The sequence below is a fragment of the Sesamum indicum genome, linkage group LG2 (assembly GCF_000512975.1).
Source record: "Sesamum indicum cultivar Zhongzhi No. 13 linkage group LG2, S_indicum_v1.0, whole genome shotgun sequence".
Lineage (NCBI taxonomy): Eukaryota > Viridiplantae > Streptophyta > Magnoliopsida > Lamiales > Pedaliaceae > Sesamum > Sesamum indicum.
Genome location: NC_026146.1, coordinates 17,488,690 through 17,506,881, shown reverse-complemented (window position 1 = coordinate 17,506,881; position 18,192 = coordinate 17,488,690). Strand labels below are relative to the sequence as shown.

Below are 18,192 nucleotides of genomic sequence, written 5' to 3'. Positions count from 1 at the left end.
TCATCGTCTCCCATCTTCTTCTTTTCCCTTTTTTTTTTTTTTTTTTTAAATATAAGTCAGTTTAGCCGGTTTGCAGGATTTTGATCGGTTCATGCTGGGTTTGACCAATCCGATTCTTATATACATACTCGGACCGGTCTTAGGTCTGATTTTCGGTTGAATCGGCTAGTCCCGTCCGAGTTTAAAATATTGAATTTTTTAGTTTGAGCTCGAATTCAGTACTCTTCTTTTATCTAAACAAATGTATGTGATATTTTTATAAAGAGATTAGATAATATAAATGAAAGTACCATATTTTACTATTATCTAAAATTAAAATATGTGATATTAATTAACAATGACAATATATAATGAATTTTGAATATGATATTGATATAATATTGAATATGTAGTTAATTGTATAAAAATCTTAAAAATAAAACCATATACATAAAAGCTTCGCTAGCTAGCTCATGGCTGATGAACAAACATTTCGAGATGATCTCGTTAGAAGCTCAAAATTGAATGAGCTTGATTCAAGAGCTTCACGAACATGCTCAATTTAAAATTAGACTCAACCGACCAACCTTATGATTAAGTACTATAAAGACGAGCAGTATAAAAATTTAAAAACAATACAACTTGTTGTATCACTTGTGTCTGCTCAATTACATAGATAAGAACAATAGAGTTGACCCATCGAAGGAATTGATAAACAACATGCAAAATGTCAAGTGACAAGAAGTGGGAGAACGTCATATCTGCATGGAACGCTCCTTATCCTTAATAATAAGCCCATTACAAGATCTATCTTTTCGTCTACCCAACAATCAATCATGTGCATGTACCGATATTGTTTACCAATGATACTAGTGAACTCTTATGTGTACACGCAACAATTAAAGAATTGGATACTGATTCGATCTATTCAAAAAATACCTAATTAGTGTGGGGATATACGAGTAGAAAAATATAGGTGAAACACGTTTAAATCACACATCTTTCAAATTTTTGTAGCCCATATAATATCTTTACATGTTAATCAGAGGACTCCTCGTTCTTGACCAATCATCCCATTAAGATATACCGAAAGCTAACATCAATTCATATATCCAACATGCATTATATCTGATTGTTATTCACTTAATCAAACATTTCAAGTGTGGTGGGTGGAGAGGCCCTATTTACGATTACAAACCAGTGGGTATTGAACCCTTAAATTATAAACCACGATTTACAGATCAATATATACACGAATTTATAATTCAGCAAGATATCAAATAAATAAGGCTTAGTGAGCCAGATCCATTATTTAGACTTTTCTCACAATCACAGATACCGACAGCCTTAAATACTCACGGTTGCTCAAGGTTTTGGTACTTAGCCCTTCACCACAAAGGCCTTAACAGAGATCACAAAAATTCTCAAATTTAGGTTTTGACAGAACCAATTTCTCCCGGACAGAAAATGAGAGGAGGAAGAAGAAGGCCTTTTTCTTTTTACTTAGTTGTTACCTATAACCAAGAACCGACCACACTATATAAGGTGGCCCTAAGTTGCAGGTGAATGGAAGAAGGAGGCGGTGATAAAGTCCCAAGGCCATGGAAAACCGGAGCATTAAAGGAGGAGGGGAGAGATAGAGGAGTCGGCGCAAGAGAGGGAGAGCAGATGAAGAGAATGGGTAATTAGGGTTAGGGTTAGATGGTTTAAGTAGTGGGCATACCGGCTCACAGGACGGGTTGGGTCTTGAGTTATAGGTCATGGGCTTGGGCTAAGAGAATGAGCCATAAGTCCAGAAGCCTTGAGCCATCCTAGTGAGTATATTGGGCCTACCTATTTGGTCATGTGCCATATATATACCAACAAAGTGAAAATATAAATTTACATATGAATTCAAGACTTCTCCATCTATAGAGTGATTGTTAGTTTATTAAACCACCACCTAATAATATAAACTGTTAAAAAAGAAAGAATTATTTAATATTAATATATTAGCAATTTATTTGCATTTTCTAAAAGGTACTGCGCATCACAACACATACTATGCAAGAATTGTGAATGTCTTTCATTTTCAATAATTGATTAAATCATACGACACGATTTCAATTCTACTTTTCACCAAGAACGAACACCATGGGCTCCCTTTTCTGCTTTATATATATACAACAACGACAGTTCTTAAATTTACAATTTTTGTAGTAAATGATACTTAAACCTATTTTGCCATTATTTTATCCACGAAAAAAATGCAATTTACCCTTTTGATATGTAAAATGAGCAAAAAACTCATTATAAAAAATAAAATAGCAAAGTACCCCATGTGTTTTGGAAAATGAAGTAAATTATAATTTGCTTCATTTTTTTAAACGAAGGGGGACTAATTTGTTAAATTTTTTTTCCATATAGAAGTATTTGCTCATTTCACATATCACAAGGAGTAAATTGTATTTAACCCTTTTATCCACACAGCTTCTTTTGTTATTGAAAACTAAGAAATTGCCCAACCACTCAAATTTCAATATAATGTGGTCATTGCAGCTAGTCGATTTATTCTTCGTACGAAGATGTACAAGAATATGTTTATTAGAAAGATTTATTTGATTTGTAATAATTTACTAACAAATCAATCAAATGGAAGTATAATTTTTTTTTTTTGCTAACATCAACAAATTTAGTGAATTCTAACTAGCATAAAGATTTACAATTCATTAGATAAAAATAAATATTATGAATATTAAATATAATTTTTTAAATTATATGAAATAATCATACCAAATCTTAATGAAGGACAGTGCAATTATCTCTAAATATAACAGTCCACATAATGTATTATATACTAATATTACTTGTTTCTATGCTCCAATTGTAGCAGGTCCAGATTAAATTGTCAGTAAACATGCTAATGTACTTGATGTGGTTGTTTTCTTATAAATACTTATTGGTAAGTAATAAAGAAAGATATTGATCTAAAGCACTTGTCGTTCCATCAATCAAATATATTTAAAAAAAAAATAAAAATGGCACACCAACACTCAATTAATGGAATTTGCACTTAAAGTCCTTATAATTTTGAGACTTCAATTATCGTCTGAATAAAGTATTTACTAATCTAATTGTTGGACTTATTAATTTCCGTTACATTATATAATTCCTATGATTGGTGTGTGTTGTGGAGATTGAAGTTAATGTGGCAGTCAAATTTCTTGGTGTTGAACGCGGCAGTGTTAAGTTTAAATCTTGGGAAATCCTCAAAGAATTCAAACATCTTAATTTGACCTCAATTATTTCAATTTATGAATTGCATAATAATAACTTGGACTTCAATTCTTGCTGTCTCGTTGTCTTATAACTCCAACGGTTAGGGTCAAATGGTCTACTCTAGTTTTTATCCATGGGATTAAGCCAATTTTATAGAGTTTTGATAAAAACACAAATAATTGCAATTCGAAGCTTATTTTAGAAAAAATTATATTATTAGGACCGTTTATTTATAGTTCAATCCACTTTTATTATGATTTAATATAAGAAATAACGGTATGCTAGTACTTCATAAAAAAAGCATGATCATAATCTATTCTACCCTAAAAATGTGATATTACATTTGATCAAATCGAGCTCTATCAATTATTTATTCAACGAAAAAAAGTAAGCGACCCCTTACTGCATAATTTATATTAAAAACTTATTAAATAAATTAATAATTACTATAGTAAATATTTAAATGATACGAATAAGGAATATTATGATAAAAGATGAAATGTATTTATTTGAATTTAATTACATGGAATTGGGTGTTGAATTTTCCAAAGCCAGATTAAGAAAGTAGAAGAATTTGGGCAAAAGATGATGACCCTTTTGACCTTTTCTGGAAAGGTAAATTTGCTTTCCCGACATTTCTACTCTTTCACCAGTCGTATCGTATGATCTGAGATCTCAGACCAACACCTCCCTCACTAGTCACTATTATCAAAAAAGACAAAGAATTACAGAAATAATAAATAATTTAATTTACCGGCCCCACTCTCTCCCCGCATGAAATCCTCCCCTCAACGTATAAATACCACCGCTTCACTTGAACCCTTTGATCCATCACCACCGTTTCACCCGGTGTCTCCGCCACGCTCCGCCGCCTCACCCACCTCTTTAGCCGTAATCTTGAGTGTCATTTCATACGATGACAATCGCCAAACAAACGTCTGGTGAACTGAAAATACGAGTCAACACTTGTCTTAACAAACTTGCAGACAGAGACACACTTTCTATGGCCACCTACGAACTCGAGAACATAGCTAGAGCACTCTCAACCGACGCTTTGGCTCCGTTCTTGAATTGCATCTCCTCCACGGACTCCTCGGAGAAATCCCCCGTCCGCCGCCAATGCGTCCGTCTTTTGGGCGTCCTCTCCGCCGCTCATGGCGATGCTCTGTCGCCCCACCTGTCACGTATGATCTCGGCCGTCCTCCGCAGGCTTCGTGATCCCGATTCCGCCGTCCGAGCTGCCTGCGTAGACGCAGTTGCATCCATCACCACTAACGTGACGTCGCAACCGTTCGCCACCGTCCTCAAACCCCTCATTGACGCGCTTTTCCACGAACAAGATATGAACGCTCAGATCGGTTTGTCGCTCTGCCTCTCTGCGGCGGTGGACGCCGGGGGGAAAATTGACGTGGCGGAGCTGAGGAAGCTTTCGGCAAAGGTTTTGAAGTTGGTGAGGAGCGAGTGTTTCAAGGCGAAGCCTGCTTTGTTACTTTTTCTCGGTAGTATAGTGGGTTCTGGTTGTGGGAGGAGCAAGAGTCTGATTACTTCTTTGATTTCAACTGTGGTTGAGTTCTTGGGCAGTGAAGAATGGGCAACGAGAAAAGCTGCGGCGGAGGTCTTGGAGAAGGTGGCAGTGGTGGAGAGAGATTTGGCGCCGGAGTTCAAGGTTCCGTGCGTCTCTGCTCTGGAGAGCAGACGATTTGATAAGGTATCTTAGGTACTTAAGTTTTTTGAGTTTTATTGTTGTTTCGTAGAATGTGAAGAAAGAGAAATGTTAATTTACTTGTCAATGGAACAGGTTAAGGTTGTCCGAGAGACGATGAATCGAGCATTGGAGATATGGAGAGATGTTCCTGCGCCATTGCAAGAAGTGACTGCACCACCAAAAGGTAATGAAGATTTTCGGTTTTCAATTTCAAATCCCAAAATGATTTCTTTCAATCTTTAAGGATTTGAGGTTAGTTTTTGCTAGCAATTATCTGTGGTGGAAATTGCGGACACTGCATAATCCTGAATTATGCTTGCAATCCTTTTTTGCTAGTAATGATCATCTCATGGCATAAATACTCTCTGCATAATCTTTTATGATGCAAGATCTCTAACAATAACACAGTAATGCTGTGCAATCAGATAACCGCAGCCGGCGCTCCTCTGTCTTGCCCTGCAGAAGTCCGTGCAATAGTGGCTTGCAAACTCCAGCACCAATGAGGAAAATTATGCCGACCCTGTCACCTGCATTGAGTTATTCGTCTACAGCCAGCAGTCGGGAAACCATTCTAGGTATTGAGGAGGACAAGAAACCATGTATTTGTAAATCCAATAAGCTCGATACTAGGAAAAATCTTCTAGTGGTTCCCTTGAACTGTGAGGACAATTTGAATTTGGCTGATGAAGATGTTAAGAAACTCAATGAAAAGGAGTTGGAGGACCTGTGTGTGATCCGCAAACAGCTTATGCAGATTGGAAACCAGCAATCTAGCTTGTTGGACCTGCTCCAGGTATTACTCCATATCTTGTGCTGGTGTCTGTTTTGCTTTATGCAGACATGTTCTATTGTTATGATAATTGGAAACTTACTCAAGCAACTAAATACCAACCATTCTTTTATGTTCTCAATTGTTTGCTCCTAGATTCAACAATCCAGTGATTTTGACAAGGCACGTAGTGGACAATTTAATATTGAATTTTGTTCTTTGGTTCTTCAGAGATTTATGGGAAGCTCGGAGAAGGGAATGAGTTCTTTAGAAAAACGAGTGGCGGGGCTGGAGAAGGTGGTAGACGAGATGAAGCATGGTTTGGCAATGCCAACTAAAGGGATCTTCGGACCTGAATGTGCAGGAAATACATGTTGTTAAGTAGCCGGAGCAGAATTTCTCAGTCCAAAGTTTTGGAGGAAAACTGAAGGCCAGAATGTCAATTCTTAGTTTACTAGTTTTTCCAAAAGGTAGTTCATGCTTAGAAGTATTTATAAATACTGTAGTGCACAATCTGACCAAAAAAGACTGGCGAACAACAAAATGCTGGGTAGTCAATTCCTCAAGGTTGTTCCTTATTATTTAGCCTTTTAGTTAGTATTCTCTGTCGAGTGCATATATGCAGAATTTTGTAACATGCAAGAACTATTGCAGGAGATTACTTCAAATCTCGGGCTTTTTGCTTTAGTTCTCTACGGAAATCATGTTTGGCTCGTAACATATTCATAGTTTCTATCGTCTATAAAGTGGAATATATATTCATTTGATCAGGTATGATTACATATCTCGAGATCTATATTATTGTATAAAAAATTCGAAACAAAATCTTTTAAAGTGATTTTGGGTGGCTGCTATTCTAAATGGATGAGATACGTTTTGATTATCCGAGATATGAACCTACAAATACACCACCATTAAAATTACACTAGAAAGACTCCGGCTATAATCTTTTGATACTTAATTAGTAGGTTGTAAAACAAAAAGCTAATGAAGCTAGGGTAACAAAAGTCATATATGTAGTATGAACAACGACTATTTATAAATTTTCTCTAACTGTAATTTTAAAAATCAATAATTCAATTATCATAGTGAGTCCGTACGTATTATGATTTAGATTGCACCCAAGTCAAATTTTAAATTAATAAAATGGGTTCAGATATTATCCGAAGATTGCCGACTTTTATAAAATTCTCCACATCATATGCATATTTGATACGGTATCATCCATGCGATGCAAAGAAATTGTGGACATATCATGACATGAACATTTAAGGAGTCGTAAATCCAAAGATGGCCTCAACTGTAATATTGGCTAGTAGTTTCTCTTCTACTTCACCGCACAAATGGAAATGGAAGTATTGTGGAGCGTCCGAATGCGGGATTCTTGGACTCTGGCTCATCTTCAGCCCGTTGACTTAGGGGAGTTGGGCTGAATCCAGGATGGCTATCTACCACACTCCCACATCTAAATTGGAAAGCATAAGAGATTATAAATTCGGAGCTTTCTTCGTATAAATCATTTTACTGTTTCATTATAATAAATATTTTTTTAATTTAAAATTTATTTTAAATAAAAAAAATATCAATTAATATAAAATTTAAATAAATTAATTATCTATTAACAAAAAATTGATGCAATGATCCGTTGTTGTTGTATAGTGTGAAGCGAGATTTCTGTTATTTATAGGAGTATAAATAATCCCAAAAAATTAGGAAAATTGCAGAAAAAGAAAAAATTCAGGAGCATGAATTTTGTGGGATGGTAGGCCCAAAATACAGACACTATGTTTGGTTTTTTACTTGTTTTGATAAATTTTATGGAGATAGAGGGAGAAAAACAAAGATAAATAAGTATATGTTAGAGATAGTATGTATGTTTGGATTTATTTTTGAAGATAATATAAAATAAATATGATATATTTGATATTATTTAGTAGGAGATAAAAAATATTTTTCATTGTCAAATCATATCTCTTTTATATATATGTATGAGTATGTATATAATTTTTTTAGTTATCGAATTTATAATTAGTGTAGATTTATTTTGACAAAAAACAAATAAAATACTGTTTCAAAATATTTTAAAACAACACCAAAATTTTCAAAATAAATCAAGCAAACATGGTGCCCATATCAGATATAAGTAAAACTGAAACCAAATATTATGAGAGTATTTTGTCGTCTACTAACGCAGCCAAGCGGAGTGCCGAGTGCCAACTTGCCTGCTCTTGTTGTTCTGGGTTTAGCTTTAGGGTTCAGAAACGCTGTTGGATATTTCTGCTGTGTAGAGTAGACAGATTAATTCTACATGGGCGTCACTGATTTCTTCTGCAACACCTCTTCTCTCTGCTTACACAGACCAAAACTCTCTCCCGATTGTTGTGGTCTCAGAGGGAGTCGGACTACATTTATGCCCCCGCCAGCCGCCTCCACCTCCTCCTCCGTGCCTGTTAAAGAGGATGACTGCTCCTTGACCGGGGATTCTTTTATCCGGCCCCATCTCCGGAAATTATCCCCTTATCAGCCTATCTTGCCATTTGAGGTCAGTTTTCACCTCCCATCATTTCCAATGACGTATTTCACTTTGTCGTTGAATCAAATTAGAGAGTTGTTTCGATTTCTCTTTTTCAATTTTAGGTTGACGCGTTTCTTGCTTTATTTATCTTATCATTTGTGCTTTGTGGAGCTTGAAAATCGTGGTTTCAGTATCTGAGCTGTTGTAATTAACTGTAGTTTCTAAATAATTTCTAAAATCATTTACTTTACTTCTTCTCATCTTCAAAATCAACCAAATGAAAAATCTTTATGCAATGCAGTTGAGAATCGTGAGTAGTGAAAGTTGAACAATATATGGATTTTAAATATTGTCCATTAACTCGTAATGTAATTCAAGACTAAATAGGTGCACAAAGAAAATGGCAGTATTACGTAAGGCATGGACATTGCTGAGGAACTGTTGCCTATTGATCCAATTATTGGTCTTTGAATATCTTTAATTGTCCTTATGTTCATATAAACAAACGAATGTAGAACTTCTGATAGATTGATTATACTTTACCAAGAACATGTTTGGTCCTTGGTTGAATGGATTTTGATGCTAGCATTGTTATTCATGACCCACATTTGTTCAAAGTCCTGTTTGTGAATCCATATTCCAGTATCTAAAATACTTTTTAGTTGACTGTCTAATTTAAAAGCTGCAACTTTTGTTTGGCTGGAAAATCATAATTTCCCATGATTTCTTCTAAAAGTTAATGGTATATTTTTTGCAGGTGTTGTCCACCCGTCTTGGTAGGAAGCCTGAGGATATTGTTAAACTGGATGCCAATGAAAACCCATATGGTCCGCCACCAGAGGCGAGGCTAAAGTGTCTTAAGTGCTTTCATGAATTTGATTCTTTATTACATAAACCCATCATCCATTGTTGTGATGGCATAGTTTTCCGTCTTTGCATAGTTTTGTTGACACACTAACAATTTCTTGTAGGTTTTTGAGGCTTTGGGGTCCATGAGGTTCCCTTATATTTATCCTGATCCTGAAAGCCGTAGATTGCGAGCTGCACTTGCTGAAGATTCTGGCCTTGAATCTGATTATATTCTAGCTGGATGTGGTGCAGATGAACTGATTGATTTGATTATGCGGTTTGTAGCACAGTCCTTTCCAAGATGTGTGTGGTTGCGTTCTGTTTGATATTGTTAGTGTTTATCTACATCTCTGTTTTCAAATTGATGCTGCAGATGTGTCTTAGAACCTGGTGACAAAATCCTTGACTGCCCACCAACCTTTACAATGTATGAATTTGATGCGGGTGTTAATGGTGCTGTTGTTATCAAAGGTATGCGTGTTCCTTGTTTCTTTTCATCCACCTCTACATTTTTCTGGCTCAAACCTATCTTATTCCTTAAGCCAGTTTCTCTCCCAGCTGTTGATGGTACTGTTACTGTGATGAGTTTTTGCTAAATTACTTATCCTATGAGTGGTAGTGAATCGGCAAAAATATCAGGTTCTGGCAAGAACTTGATTAGGTGTATATACTGTTAATAAAAGTAGTTGATGGTCTTATATTTCACCAGTTTTATGTTTCAAGAAGTTGCGCAGTTTGTTTTTCCTTTGACTGAGTTGTGTACAGTCTTTGCACTAAATCCATGTTTCACCTTCATCTCCAGGATCTTATTTAACTTAAACCTGTTTGGTAGTTCCTAGGAAGTCAGACTTCAGCTTGGATGTAAAACGGATTATTGAAGTTGTTGAACAGGAGAAACCAAAGTGTATATTCCTGACATCACCTAATAATCCAGATGGAAGGTATTTTTCTCTTGGGTCCATTCATTTGTTCATCCTCATAGTTAAGGCTAAGTGTCAGTTAACCATGTTCATTTGTCTGGCAGCATCATCAATGATGACACTCTTTTGGAAATACTTAATCTGCCAATATTGGTTGTGCTGGATGAAGCATACATTGAATTTTCAGGACTCGAGTCCAGGTTGAGATGGGTGAAGAAGTTCGAGAATCTAATAGTTCTTCGTACATTCAGCAAAAGAGCTGGTATTTTCCTTTCTCTTTGTGAAGAGCTAAGCATTATTATAAAACTAGGTCATTCAAAAAATTGCATTGCTCAGTTCATGGTGAAGCTTCAAATATTCAGATGGTTTTGAACATGAAATTTCACCTTCAAATGTGCACCATGTAGAATCCTTGCTTGAAACCATGGAACTTGGTTAGAAAGATTCCTGCTATTTCCTAAAGCTAGGGGTTTCAACTTAATCATACGTTTCATAATGCTTTCATATTGTGGTACAATTTATAATTTGGAGTTCAGGAATCTTCTGTTATTATGTTACTAAGCTCAATAAAACTAAGAGTATTTTCTGTCATCTAAATATGGACTACACAGAGAAGTTGAACCAACTTCCTGAGTTCAAACCTTCAACCTGTCATCTAACCTATCCAAATTAAAGCTACTCGATGCTTAATTGATTTTACTGCTACAGGTTTTTTGTTCTGGCAGCTGGAAACATTTGCAATAGGTTTTGAATCTTGTATGTATATGAATTTGAACTCATGCTTGTACATTGTGGCAATTCAGCTTTAGCGGGACTTCGAGTTGGATATGGAGCATTTCCATTGAGCATTATTGAATATCTATGGAGGGCTAAGCAACCATATAATGTGTCTGTTGCTGCTGAACTTGCAGCATGTGCAGCATTGCAGAATCCTGATTATCTAGAGGTACCAAGAGCAACACGTCTGAGAGGGCCAATAGTTTATTTGACTGTGTTAGTCCATTGTTTTTCAAGTATTATGTCTTATAGAATTTGCAATTGATGCCAGAATGTGAAAGTAGCATTGGTGCAAGAACGAGAGAGGCTCTTCAAGCTTTTGAAAGAAGTACCATTTCTTAATCCGTATCCAAGCTATTCCAATTTCATTCTTTGCGAGGTCACATCTGGAGTGGATGCTAAGAAGTTGAAGGTATGAAAACTGAACCAGGTTTAATGTTGATGAGAAGCTTTTGGCTCGGGAAGATATGTTGTGTGTTTATGTTGACTAAAAGCTCATCATTTGCCGAGTGTTTATTATAGTTGCAAAATATCAGTTTAGGTATGATGGTCCATTATATGCTAAACTTGTTAGTTGCTGTGAGGGAATACTTGTCTGTTTCTGAGGCCAAAAGATTCAAGCTACACCTTCTCATAGAACCTCCACAACGTTGTGAGCCCATCCATGGTCATATACCTCAGCCTGCCTTCTAGGCTTCTGCTTTCCACATCTCTGCCCTTTTGAGCGATGATGCACCTCCACTGCCAGAACAAGCCAACAGACCTGCAATTCTAACCTGAGCCTTATACATTGCATTATCTGCCTCATTTCAATGTCTCATCCATAAGAACCATGAAATCCAACCATCATAATTCCTTGACATTGAAGCTTTTGTTTATGCTGCTTAGATGTGGTAAAAAAAAACAAACAGGTTCACAAGTCACAGTCCTCTAATCTGTGGTTCTCTTATTTCAAACATGATAGTGATTACCAGCTTTGATGGTTATGCAGTTTCAGTCTCTTTCTCGCCCTTTTGCTGTTCTGGGAAAACACACTTTACAAGAATTCCTGCATTTTACAGGAAGACCTTGCCAAAAAAGGTGTGATGATTCGTCACTATAGCAACAAAGAATTGGCTGGTTATGTTCGAGTCTCTGTTGGCAAGCCAGAGCATACAGATGCTTTAATGGAGAGCCTCAAAACCCTATACTGATTCTACACAGGCTGTGAACCATATTGCGAAGCAATGAACCTCTTATAAGTAAAAGGTATGGCTGCGGATACTCTTCTGGAATCCAACCTAAATTCAACTAACTTTGTAAAAGCACTCAAGTTAAGTCTCATTCTTTCTCAAATCCAGTGGCAAATGAGGAAACATCTTGGCACTTGCTGAATTAATCCCTCCTCGCCTTCGCCTCACTCCATAGTTACTGTTCTGTTCTTCACAACACGCACATCACAGTATGTTGGATCTTCTATGGTAAAATGATGATTACATATACACGCCACATGCATATAATTACTTTATGTATTTGAAAAATATTTTACATATGGAATAGGAATCTGTGTAATTCAGCGCCAGTATGATTCTTGGAATCATGAAAACCTCTGACTATTCCATACCCCAGCATCCAGAGAGTGTGTACCTGCGAAAATTCCATATGTTTTCGTCTAACCAATCGGATTAGGAGGCGCATTTACCGGTGCATGATAGTGATTTACGTGAAGCTACCGGACTAAGAATCATTTTGTTTAATCATCAAATGCTTAAAGCATTTTTAATTATTCAAACAAATGATTTAGATACTTTTATACGTATTCAACAAGGCTGCCACAACACTAATAATACACCTTTCAGCTACCTAATGCCAGCTCTAGCTTCCACTTCACCCCACTAATCCAAAAATTAACAAAAAAAATCAAACATTCCAACGACTTAGGCGTGTAGTGTTTTCATTCCTTAGCCAGTGGAATTTCAAGTCACATGTTTAAGGATGATGAACACTCATGCATGTGACATTATGGGAGCTATAATTTGATAGACCCGTCTTTGTATAATTCTGTATATATTATTCAATACTTACGACTTTTTGTATGGAACATTGAAGTTTTATATTGCTGAAGGTGGAAGATGTATGTGTACGTCTCTGTTTTATTTATATAATAATAAATGTTTATCTTTTACATGTGTCCGCATTTGTCAGGTTCCGACAATTTAAATCATTAATTGTCGTCATTTACAGCACGGACAAACTAATCCTTACTTAATTAGAAAGGCAATTATACGGATTATATTAATAATTAAAAAAAAAAAGTTTACCAAAAAGGCAAAAGCTTATCTAAATAATAATTGTAACCAGGCTGTACATACATACGTACATAGCTGGTCCAAATCCAAAATTAGGACAATAGAAGCTTTTGAGGTGTTTCCTTGTGTTTTAGAACATTTCCTGCTTTGTGCGCCGGTGATAATTGTAGTAATTAAGTTAAAAAGACCATTTAATTAGATGATAATTATTGGATACTTTACAAAATTAATTAATTCAACAGTTTACCGCCGGAGCCGGGAAAGCGATTGGACAACCATCACAGACACGGGATGGTGTGGGCGCGTCGGGTTGTCGTTTGCGTGATCTATGGTCTGGAAGTCGGTTAAATATGTCGGAGTATTTATTAGTGTAGGTTATTAAATTATTAAAGCCGCTACTGAATTATTGCTTATTCGTTTCAAGATTTTTGATTAAAGGGGACAAATTATGTACTGCAATAATTGCTTATCCAGTAGCCTTTTTAGGGACATTCCAAAATATTTAGGTCCAATTTTTTTTTCACCTCAAAACTTTAATCTTGTTAAATAATTGTGTGACAAATGCTTTTCTCCATTAATATTGAAATTTTTGATCAGCGTGGAGAATTGGTCACAATAAATAATGGTAATTCAAATGACACTGAATTAATATAAGGGTTAGATAATTTTGAGTTTTGATGTCTTGATCTTGTATTTATATTTTGATAGTTTTTTTTAATCATATCTTTTTTTTCCCAACTCGAATATTACGTCATCAATATTTATATCAACTAATTAGTTTATATATTTCAAATATCTTTTTTTTTTATCTATAAAGATTAAATGATAAAATTCATATAAATATTTGATCATAAGTAATTTATATAGGTAGATATGATGTGCGAAAACTTACTATTTATCCCAGAATCTGTAACGTCCACAACTCTTTAAGCTATTCTGACTTTTCCAATTTCCAAAATAATGATTGGTCTCACTCTCCTCTGGTGGCCAATTGAAAGTAGAAACTTCCCCACACCCTCAATATTCCTCGCGTGCTCAAAAATGTTCCTCACAAGAATCACAGGTGTGGACTGGAGCAGTCTACACACCGCACCCCAACTTCCCATTAAAACTTGCATTCACCTTCAAATTCTTTATAAAATATACAGTAGTTTTTCGAGAAGAACCACCGAATCCTGATTCCTCGCAGCTCACCAAACGCGTCAAAACTCGTCTTTTCCATTCTCTCTCCGACACTTGCCGTATTACCAGAAGCAATCAACCTTAAAGAGTACACAACGTCTGTAGGCCGAAATTGAATTACATTCTTTCTCAAAGCTTTGGTGATAGATCCTCTCCTAAGTCTTGTTTATAGAGAAAGGAAAATGGATTCTTCAGATCAACGCCGCAAGAGAAAACGCATTCTCAGGCAATCTTATTCTCCTCGCCACTTCTTGTCTGTAAGATCTCTTGTTATGTGTTTTAGCTTCTTCACTTCGCTTTGTCTTTTATCCTATACGACTCCCTTTAGATCTTCCGCTTATCGCCCTGTTCAAGTGGTTTCAAGCTTATCTTTGTTGTCTTCCTCTATTTCGAGAAAAGTTAAATCAGTTCAAGATTTTGATGGTTCGCTGCTGCCATTGAAAATAGAGAGCCGGGTTTTGTTCCCCGACCATGTTTTGTTATTGGTGGGCGGTGGAAAGATGGAGAAGAGTGGTGCTGAAGAGTTGGAGTGTATTTATTATGGTAAATTTGACAGCATTGACAGTGGTGATTTTGAAAAGAAAAATGTGTTTTCTGTTGATGAATATGATGGGTTTAGGTCAATTGTAAGGTGCCCTCTTCCACCTGTGAACTATTCAAGTGTTGTAAACTTGAAGAGGCGGGGTAAAAATGGAATCTTGGGGGAGAAAGTTGGGCTGCGGGTGGATAGTCAGACTGTTAATTCTTGGGAAAATGTGGCTTATGAGGCTACTTTGGATGGGGACACTGCTATTGTGTTTGTTAAGGGATTGAATTTGAGGCCTGATAGAGAGTCTGATCCTAGTCAGTTTAGTTGCCATTTTGGATTAGGGAAATGGGAAAGGGGTGGAAGGTTTATGTTCACAACGAAGGCTTTGACTGCCGCCCAGGAAGTTGTGAGGTGTTCTTTGCCAAAGAGCATTAGTAGAAACCCTGATAAGGCTCAGGGGATTCGTGTGACCGTTGGAGCAACACCCCATGCTCGCAATCGAGCTCACAAGCGAGTGCTTGTGCCATCAGTGGCCAAGATTTTCGACTCAGGGCCCGTTGTTAAGAAGAGGAGTCTGGGGGGAAAATACGAGCTTTGTGTGTGTACAATGGTGTGGAATCAGGCTCCAGCCATTCGTGAGTGGATTATGTATCATTCTTGGCTTGGAGTTGAAAGGTGGTTCATCTATGATAACAATAGTGATGACGGACTGGATGAGGTTATTCAGGAGCTTGATCTTGAAAACTACAATGTTACTAGGCATGTTTGGCCATGGATCAAGACTCAGGAAGCCGGATTCTCACACTGTGCTGTCAGAGCAAAGGATGAATGCAATTGGATTTCCTTCATGGACGTGGATGAGTATTTCTACTTTCCATATTCAACAACTGGACACCAGAACTTCAGGGCAGTGGGTTATGCGTCTCAGAATTCACTTCGTGCCTTAGTTGCAAATTTTTCGTCATCGTCGACCACTATTGGGGAGATCAGGACATCTTGCCACAGTTTTGGGCCATCAGGGCTGAATTCACCACCCCCACAGGGAGTCACCGTTGGTTATACTTGTCGTCTCCAGAGTCCTGAGAGGCATAAATCAATCATTAGACCAGATGCACTAGACACTACCTTGCTCAATGTGGTACACCATTTTCATCTGAGGAAGGGATTCGAATACCTGAATTTACCTCAGAGTACAGCTACAATCAATCACTATAAATACCAGGTGTGGGACGTTTTCAGAGCTAAGTTTTACAGAAGAGTTGCTACATATGTTGCGGATTGGCAAGATAACCAAAACGAAGGGTCGAGGGACAGGGCACCAGGGCTGGGGACGGAGGCCATTGAACCGCCTGATTGGCCACAGAAGTTCTGTGAGGTTTGGGACACGGGGTTGAGGGACTTTGTTTTGACCAATTTGGCTGATCCTTCGACCAGTTTGCTGCCATGGGCGAGGCATTCAGCTTTGACTGATCAAACCGGGGAGAGTTGAAGTTCACCTTTCCCCATTGTAAAGGAGGAAATCACACGATAATCATTCATTCATTATTGTTTCAGAATTTATCTCATTTTTTGTTTTTATAGACAACAGATTGAAGGGCATAGATCTTGGTACAGGAATTTTACATAGTGTAATTTTGATGAGGATTTTGCACTATTCTTTGCTCCATGCTTATTCAGTGATTACTGATTGGATACTCCCTATACTCTGTCGTAAAGCTTATTCTTAGCTTCCTTGTAATCTTATTTGCAGCGCTATCTGAATATTCCTAGCACGTTTCTCAAATATATTACACAACAAATTTGTTAAAAGTGTACATGGATGGAGCAGCAGTTCATATCCTGTTACACTCGAGAATCCATTAGTACGAAGTGGTTTTAAGAGAGTAAGATAGAGTTCAGAGGCTTTTGAAATGGAAGGCTAGGCGGACGGCACACCACAGGAAAATGGATGATAAATGTTTTGTAACACTGGAAAAATATGTATTCAGCATAGAAGTATGCAGACTGCTGACCCTAATAGGCATCTACTGATGTAAGAAAGGAAAGCTAGAATGTAGATCAACCATAATAGGAATTTCTGGAAGCTAAGTACACAGCCATTAAAAGGGGAAAACTGATTGGGATACTGAAAACTTGATCCTACAAGAACCTTGTAAATTACAGAGCAAAATATAAATGTCATGGTTGCTTTCTGCTTTGGAAAATATACAAAAGACCACTCCCTCCCTTCGCTCATTTCTCCAGCAAGTATCCTGAGCACATACATAACTGAATTCAGGAGCAGAGCGATCTCCAAAACTTGAAAAAAATTGAATGATCTGGGCAATAGTCCTCAAATAAAAGTACTCATTCCTTATGACACGTCTAGAGTGCAAGCATGCCCAAGTTGTTGAGTTTACAAAAAATAATCTGGAGTCTTGCGAGTTGTGTCGGGCTCAATCTGACGAGGAGCTGGGTCAAATTGAAGGAAATTCTGCTCCATGTTCTCCCCAATTTCGAGTATTGCAGCCATGTTCCCGCAGCGGTAGCAATAGTTTGGGGCGCTAAAAACTGTCACGACATTCTTGTCCTACAAATCCAGATGAAAGCAATAAATAACCAGTTAACTATTGTTGGACTAACGAGTGGTTAACTCAGTCTCAAATCATTCAGATTAAAGACCAACCTGACACCAATTGTAACCCTCCATGACAAGTTGATGAGCTCTTGAAATTAGAGTAAGGCCATTTGTGTGGTTGAACTGAGCAGCTATATCTTGTCCGAAGGTGTAGCCAGCCCCACGTGGGGATATGCCCCATCCACATCGATCATCCGGATCAGACCACAAAAGATCACACATTGGTCCTTCATGTGGAACCTAAGAGTCCAGCAGAACACGATGAAAGAAATTATGTGTAGGCTACTCCATCTGATTAAGGTCAGTACTTTGTAACTGAGAAGCTAATGTCTTTATCAGAATGAACAAGCAAACAACAAAAGCCTAAAGATAAAGAAGATAATAGGATCTCAAGCACCCATCATTAGTTGACAAAACTAGCAATATAGCAGAAATTGAAGATGCTACATTTTTGTATAGATTTTCAATAGCATAAATTTCAAACTAGAAAAAACAAGACCTTAAATCATTAAATTGGAGGCCACCACCCACAACCGCCACGAGGGTGCACCACAACCATACACACACCAGGAAAGAAAAATCTCGAAACACAGAAAAATGTAATGGATGTAAAAATGAGGCATCAGAAAACCTTGTTTTTACCTCCTGAATGCGGTCCAAAGCTCGAATATTATCTAAGGTGTCAAGCGAAGGTGAAAGACCCCCATGCAGACAGAAGACCTACAAGCAAATTGTCGAGGCATCAGATAAAATCAAAATGCTATAATTGGGGGGGGGGGGTGTTTATGTTGTGATTATCAAAAC

The 18,192-nt window shown here is 37.2% G+C and overlaps 4 protein-coding genes across 7 annotated transcripts in view; 3 read left to right on the top strand and 1 right to left on the bottom strand.

Annotated features, from left to right (window-relative positions):
* LOC105156578 (TORTIFOLIA1-like protein 5) lies at nt 4,011-6,221 on the top strand. Of its 2 annotated transcripts, XM_020691900.1 has the most exons (5): nt 4,011-4,945; nt 5,036-5,126; nt 5,368-5,517; nt 5,632-5,735; nt 5,943-6,221. In XM_020691900.1, exons 1-5 carry the CDS (start codon nt 4,154-4,156, stop codon nt 6,090-6,092), a joined length of 1,287 nt encoding a protein of 428 aa, XP_020547559.1. In that variant the 5' UTR covers nt 4,011-4,153; the 3' UTR covers nt 6,093-6,221. The 2 variants fall into 2 exon arrangements, with proteins under 2 accessions (XP_020547559.1, XP_011071052.1); XM_011072750.2 differs by having other exon boundaries at nt 4,014-4,945; nt 5,368-5,735.
* Nucleotides 7,872-12,424, top strand: LOC105156577 (histidinol-phosphate aminotransferase, chloroplastic). 3 transcript variants are annotated; one of them, XR_847364.2, is made up of 10 exons: nt 7,875-8,253; nt 8,984-9,067; nt 9,198-9,352; nt 9,449-9,546; nt 9,908-10,016; nt 10,100-10,257; nt 10,799-10,941; nt 11,044-11,184; nt 11,834-12,020; nt 12,113-12,424. XR_847364.2 is itself a non-coding variant. In XM_020692129.1 (9 exons), the coding sequence occupies exons 1-9, from the start codon at nt 8,020-8,022 to the stop codon at nt 11,872-11,874; spliced, it is 1,233 nt and encodes a 410-aa protein (XP_020547788.1). In that variant the 5' UTR covers nt 7,872-8,019; the 3' UTR covers nt 11,875-12,424. The 3 variants fall into 3 exon arrangements, 2 of the variants coding, with proteins under 2 accessions (XP_020547788.1, XP_011071050.1); XM_020692129.1 differs by having other exon boundaries at nt 7,872-8,253; nt 11,764-12,424; XM_011072748.2 differs by having other exon boundaries at nt 7,874-8,253; nt 11,834-12,424.
* On the top strand, nt 14,088-16,554 carry LOC105156576 (glycosyltransferase family 92 protein RCOM_0530710). The gene has a single exon (XM_011072747.2). It carries the CDS (start codon nt 14,425-14,427, stop codon nt 16,258-16,260), a length of 1,836 nt encoding a protein of 611 aa, XP_011071049.1. The 5' UTR covers nt 14,088-14,424; the 3' UTR covers nt 16,261-16,554.
* The window catches only part of LOC105156575 (serine/threonine-protein phosphatase PP2A catalytic subunit-like), a 4,307-nt gene continuing 2,985 nt past the window's right edge, over nt 16,871-18,192 (bottom strand). Inside the window, exons 4-6 of the mRNA XM_011072746.2 lie at nt 18,031-18,108; nt 17,437-17,628; nt 16,871-17,340 (exon numbers count right to left, since the gene is read on the bottom strand). Coding sequence (XP_011071048.1) covers nt 17,167-17,340; nt 17,437-17,628; nt 18,031-18,108 — 444 coding nt within the window. The 3' untranslated portion in view covers nt 16,871-17,166. The remainder of the gene's footprint in view (nt 17,341-17,436; nt 17,629-18,030; nt 18,109-18,192) is intronic.

Bases quoted from the DNA above. Each gene is read 5' to 3' on its own strand.
- LOC105156578 (XM_011072750.2), top strand. From the start codon at position 4,154: ATGACAATCGCCAAACAAACGTCTGGTGAACTGAAAATACGAGTCAAC. The intron at 4,946-5,035 runs GTATCTTAGGTA...TCAATGGAACAG, and splicing joins AGAGCAGACGATTTGATAAG to GTTAAGGTTGTCCGAGAGAC. The intron at 5,127-5,367 runs GTAATGAAGATT...CTGTGCAATCAG, and splicing joins AGTGACTGCACCACCAAAAG to ATAACCGCAGCCGGCGCTCC.
- LOC105156577 (XM_011072748.2), top strand. From the start codon at position 8,020: ATGGGCGTCACTGATTTCTTCTGCAACACCTCTTCTCTCTGCTTACAC. The intron at 9,068-9,197 runs GCGAGGCTAAAG...AATTTCTTGTAG, and splicing joins CATATGGTCCGCCACCAGAG to GTTTTTGAGGCTTTGGGGTC. The intron at 9,353-9,448 runs GTTTGTAGCACA...TTGATGCTGCAG, and splicing joins CTGATTGATTTGATTATGCG to ATGTGTCTTAGAACCTGGTG.
- LOC105156576 (XM_011072747.2), top strand. From the start codon at position 14,425: ATGGATTCTTCAGATCAACGCCGCAAGAGAAAACGCATTCTCAGGCAA.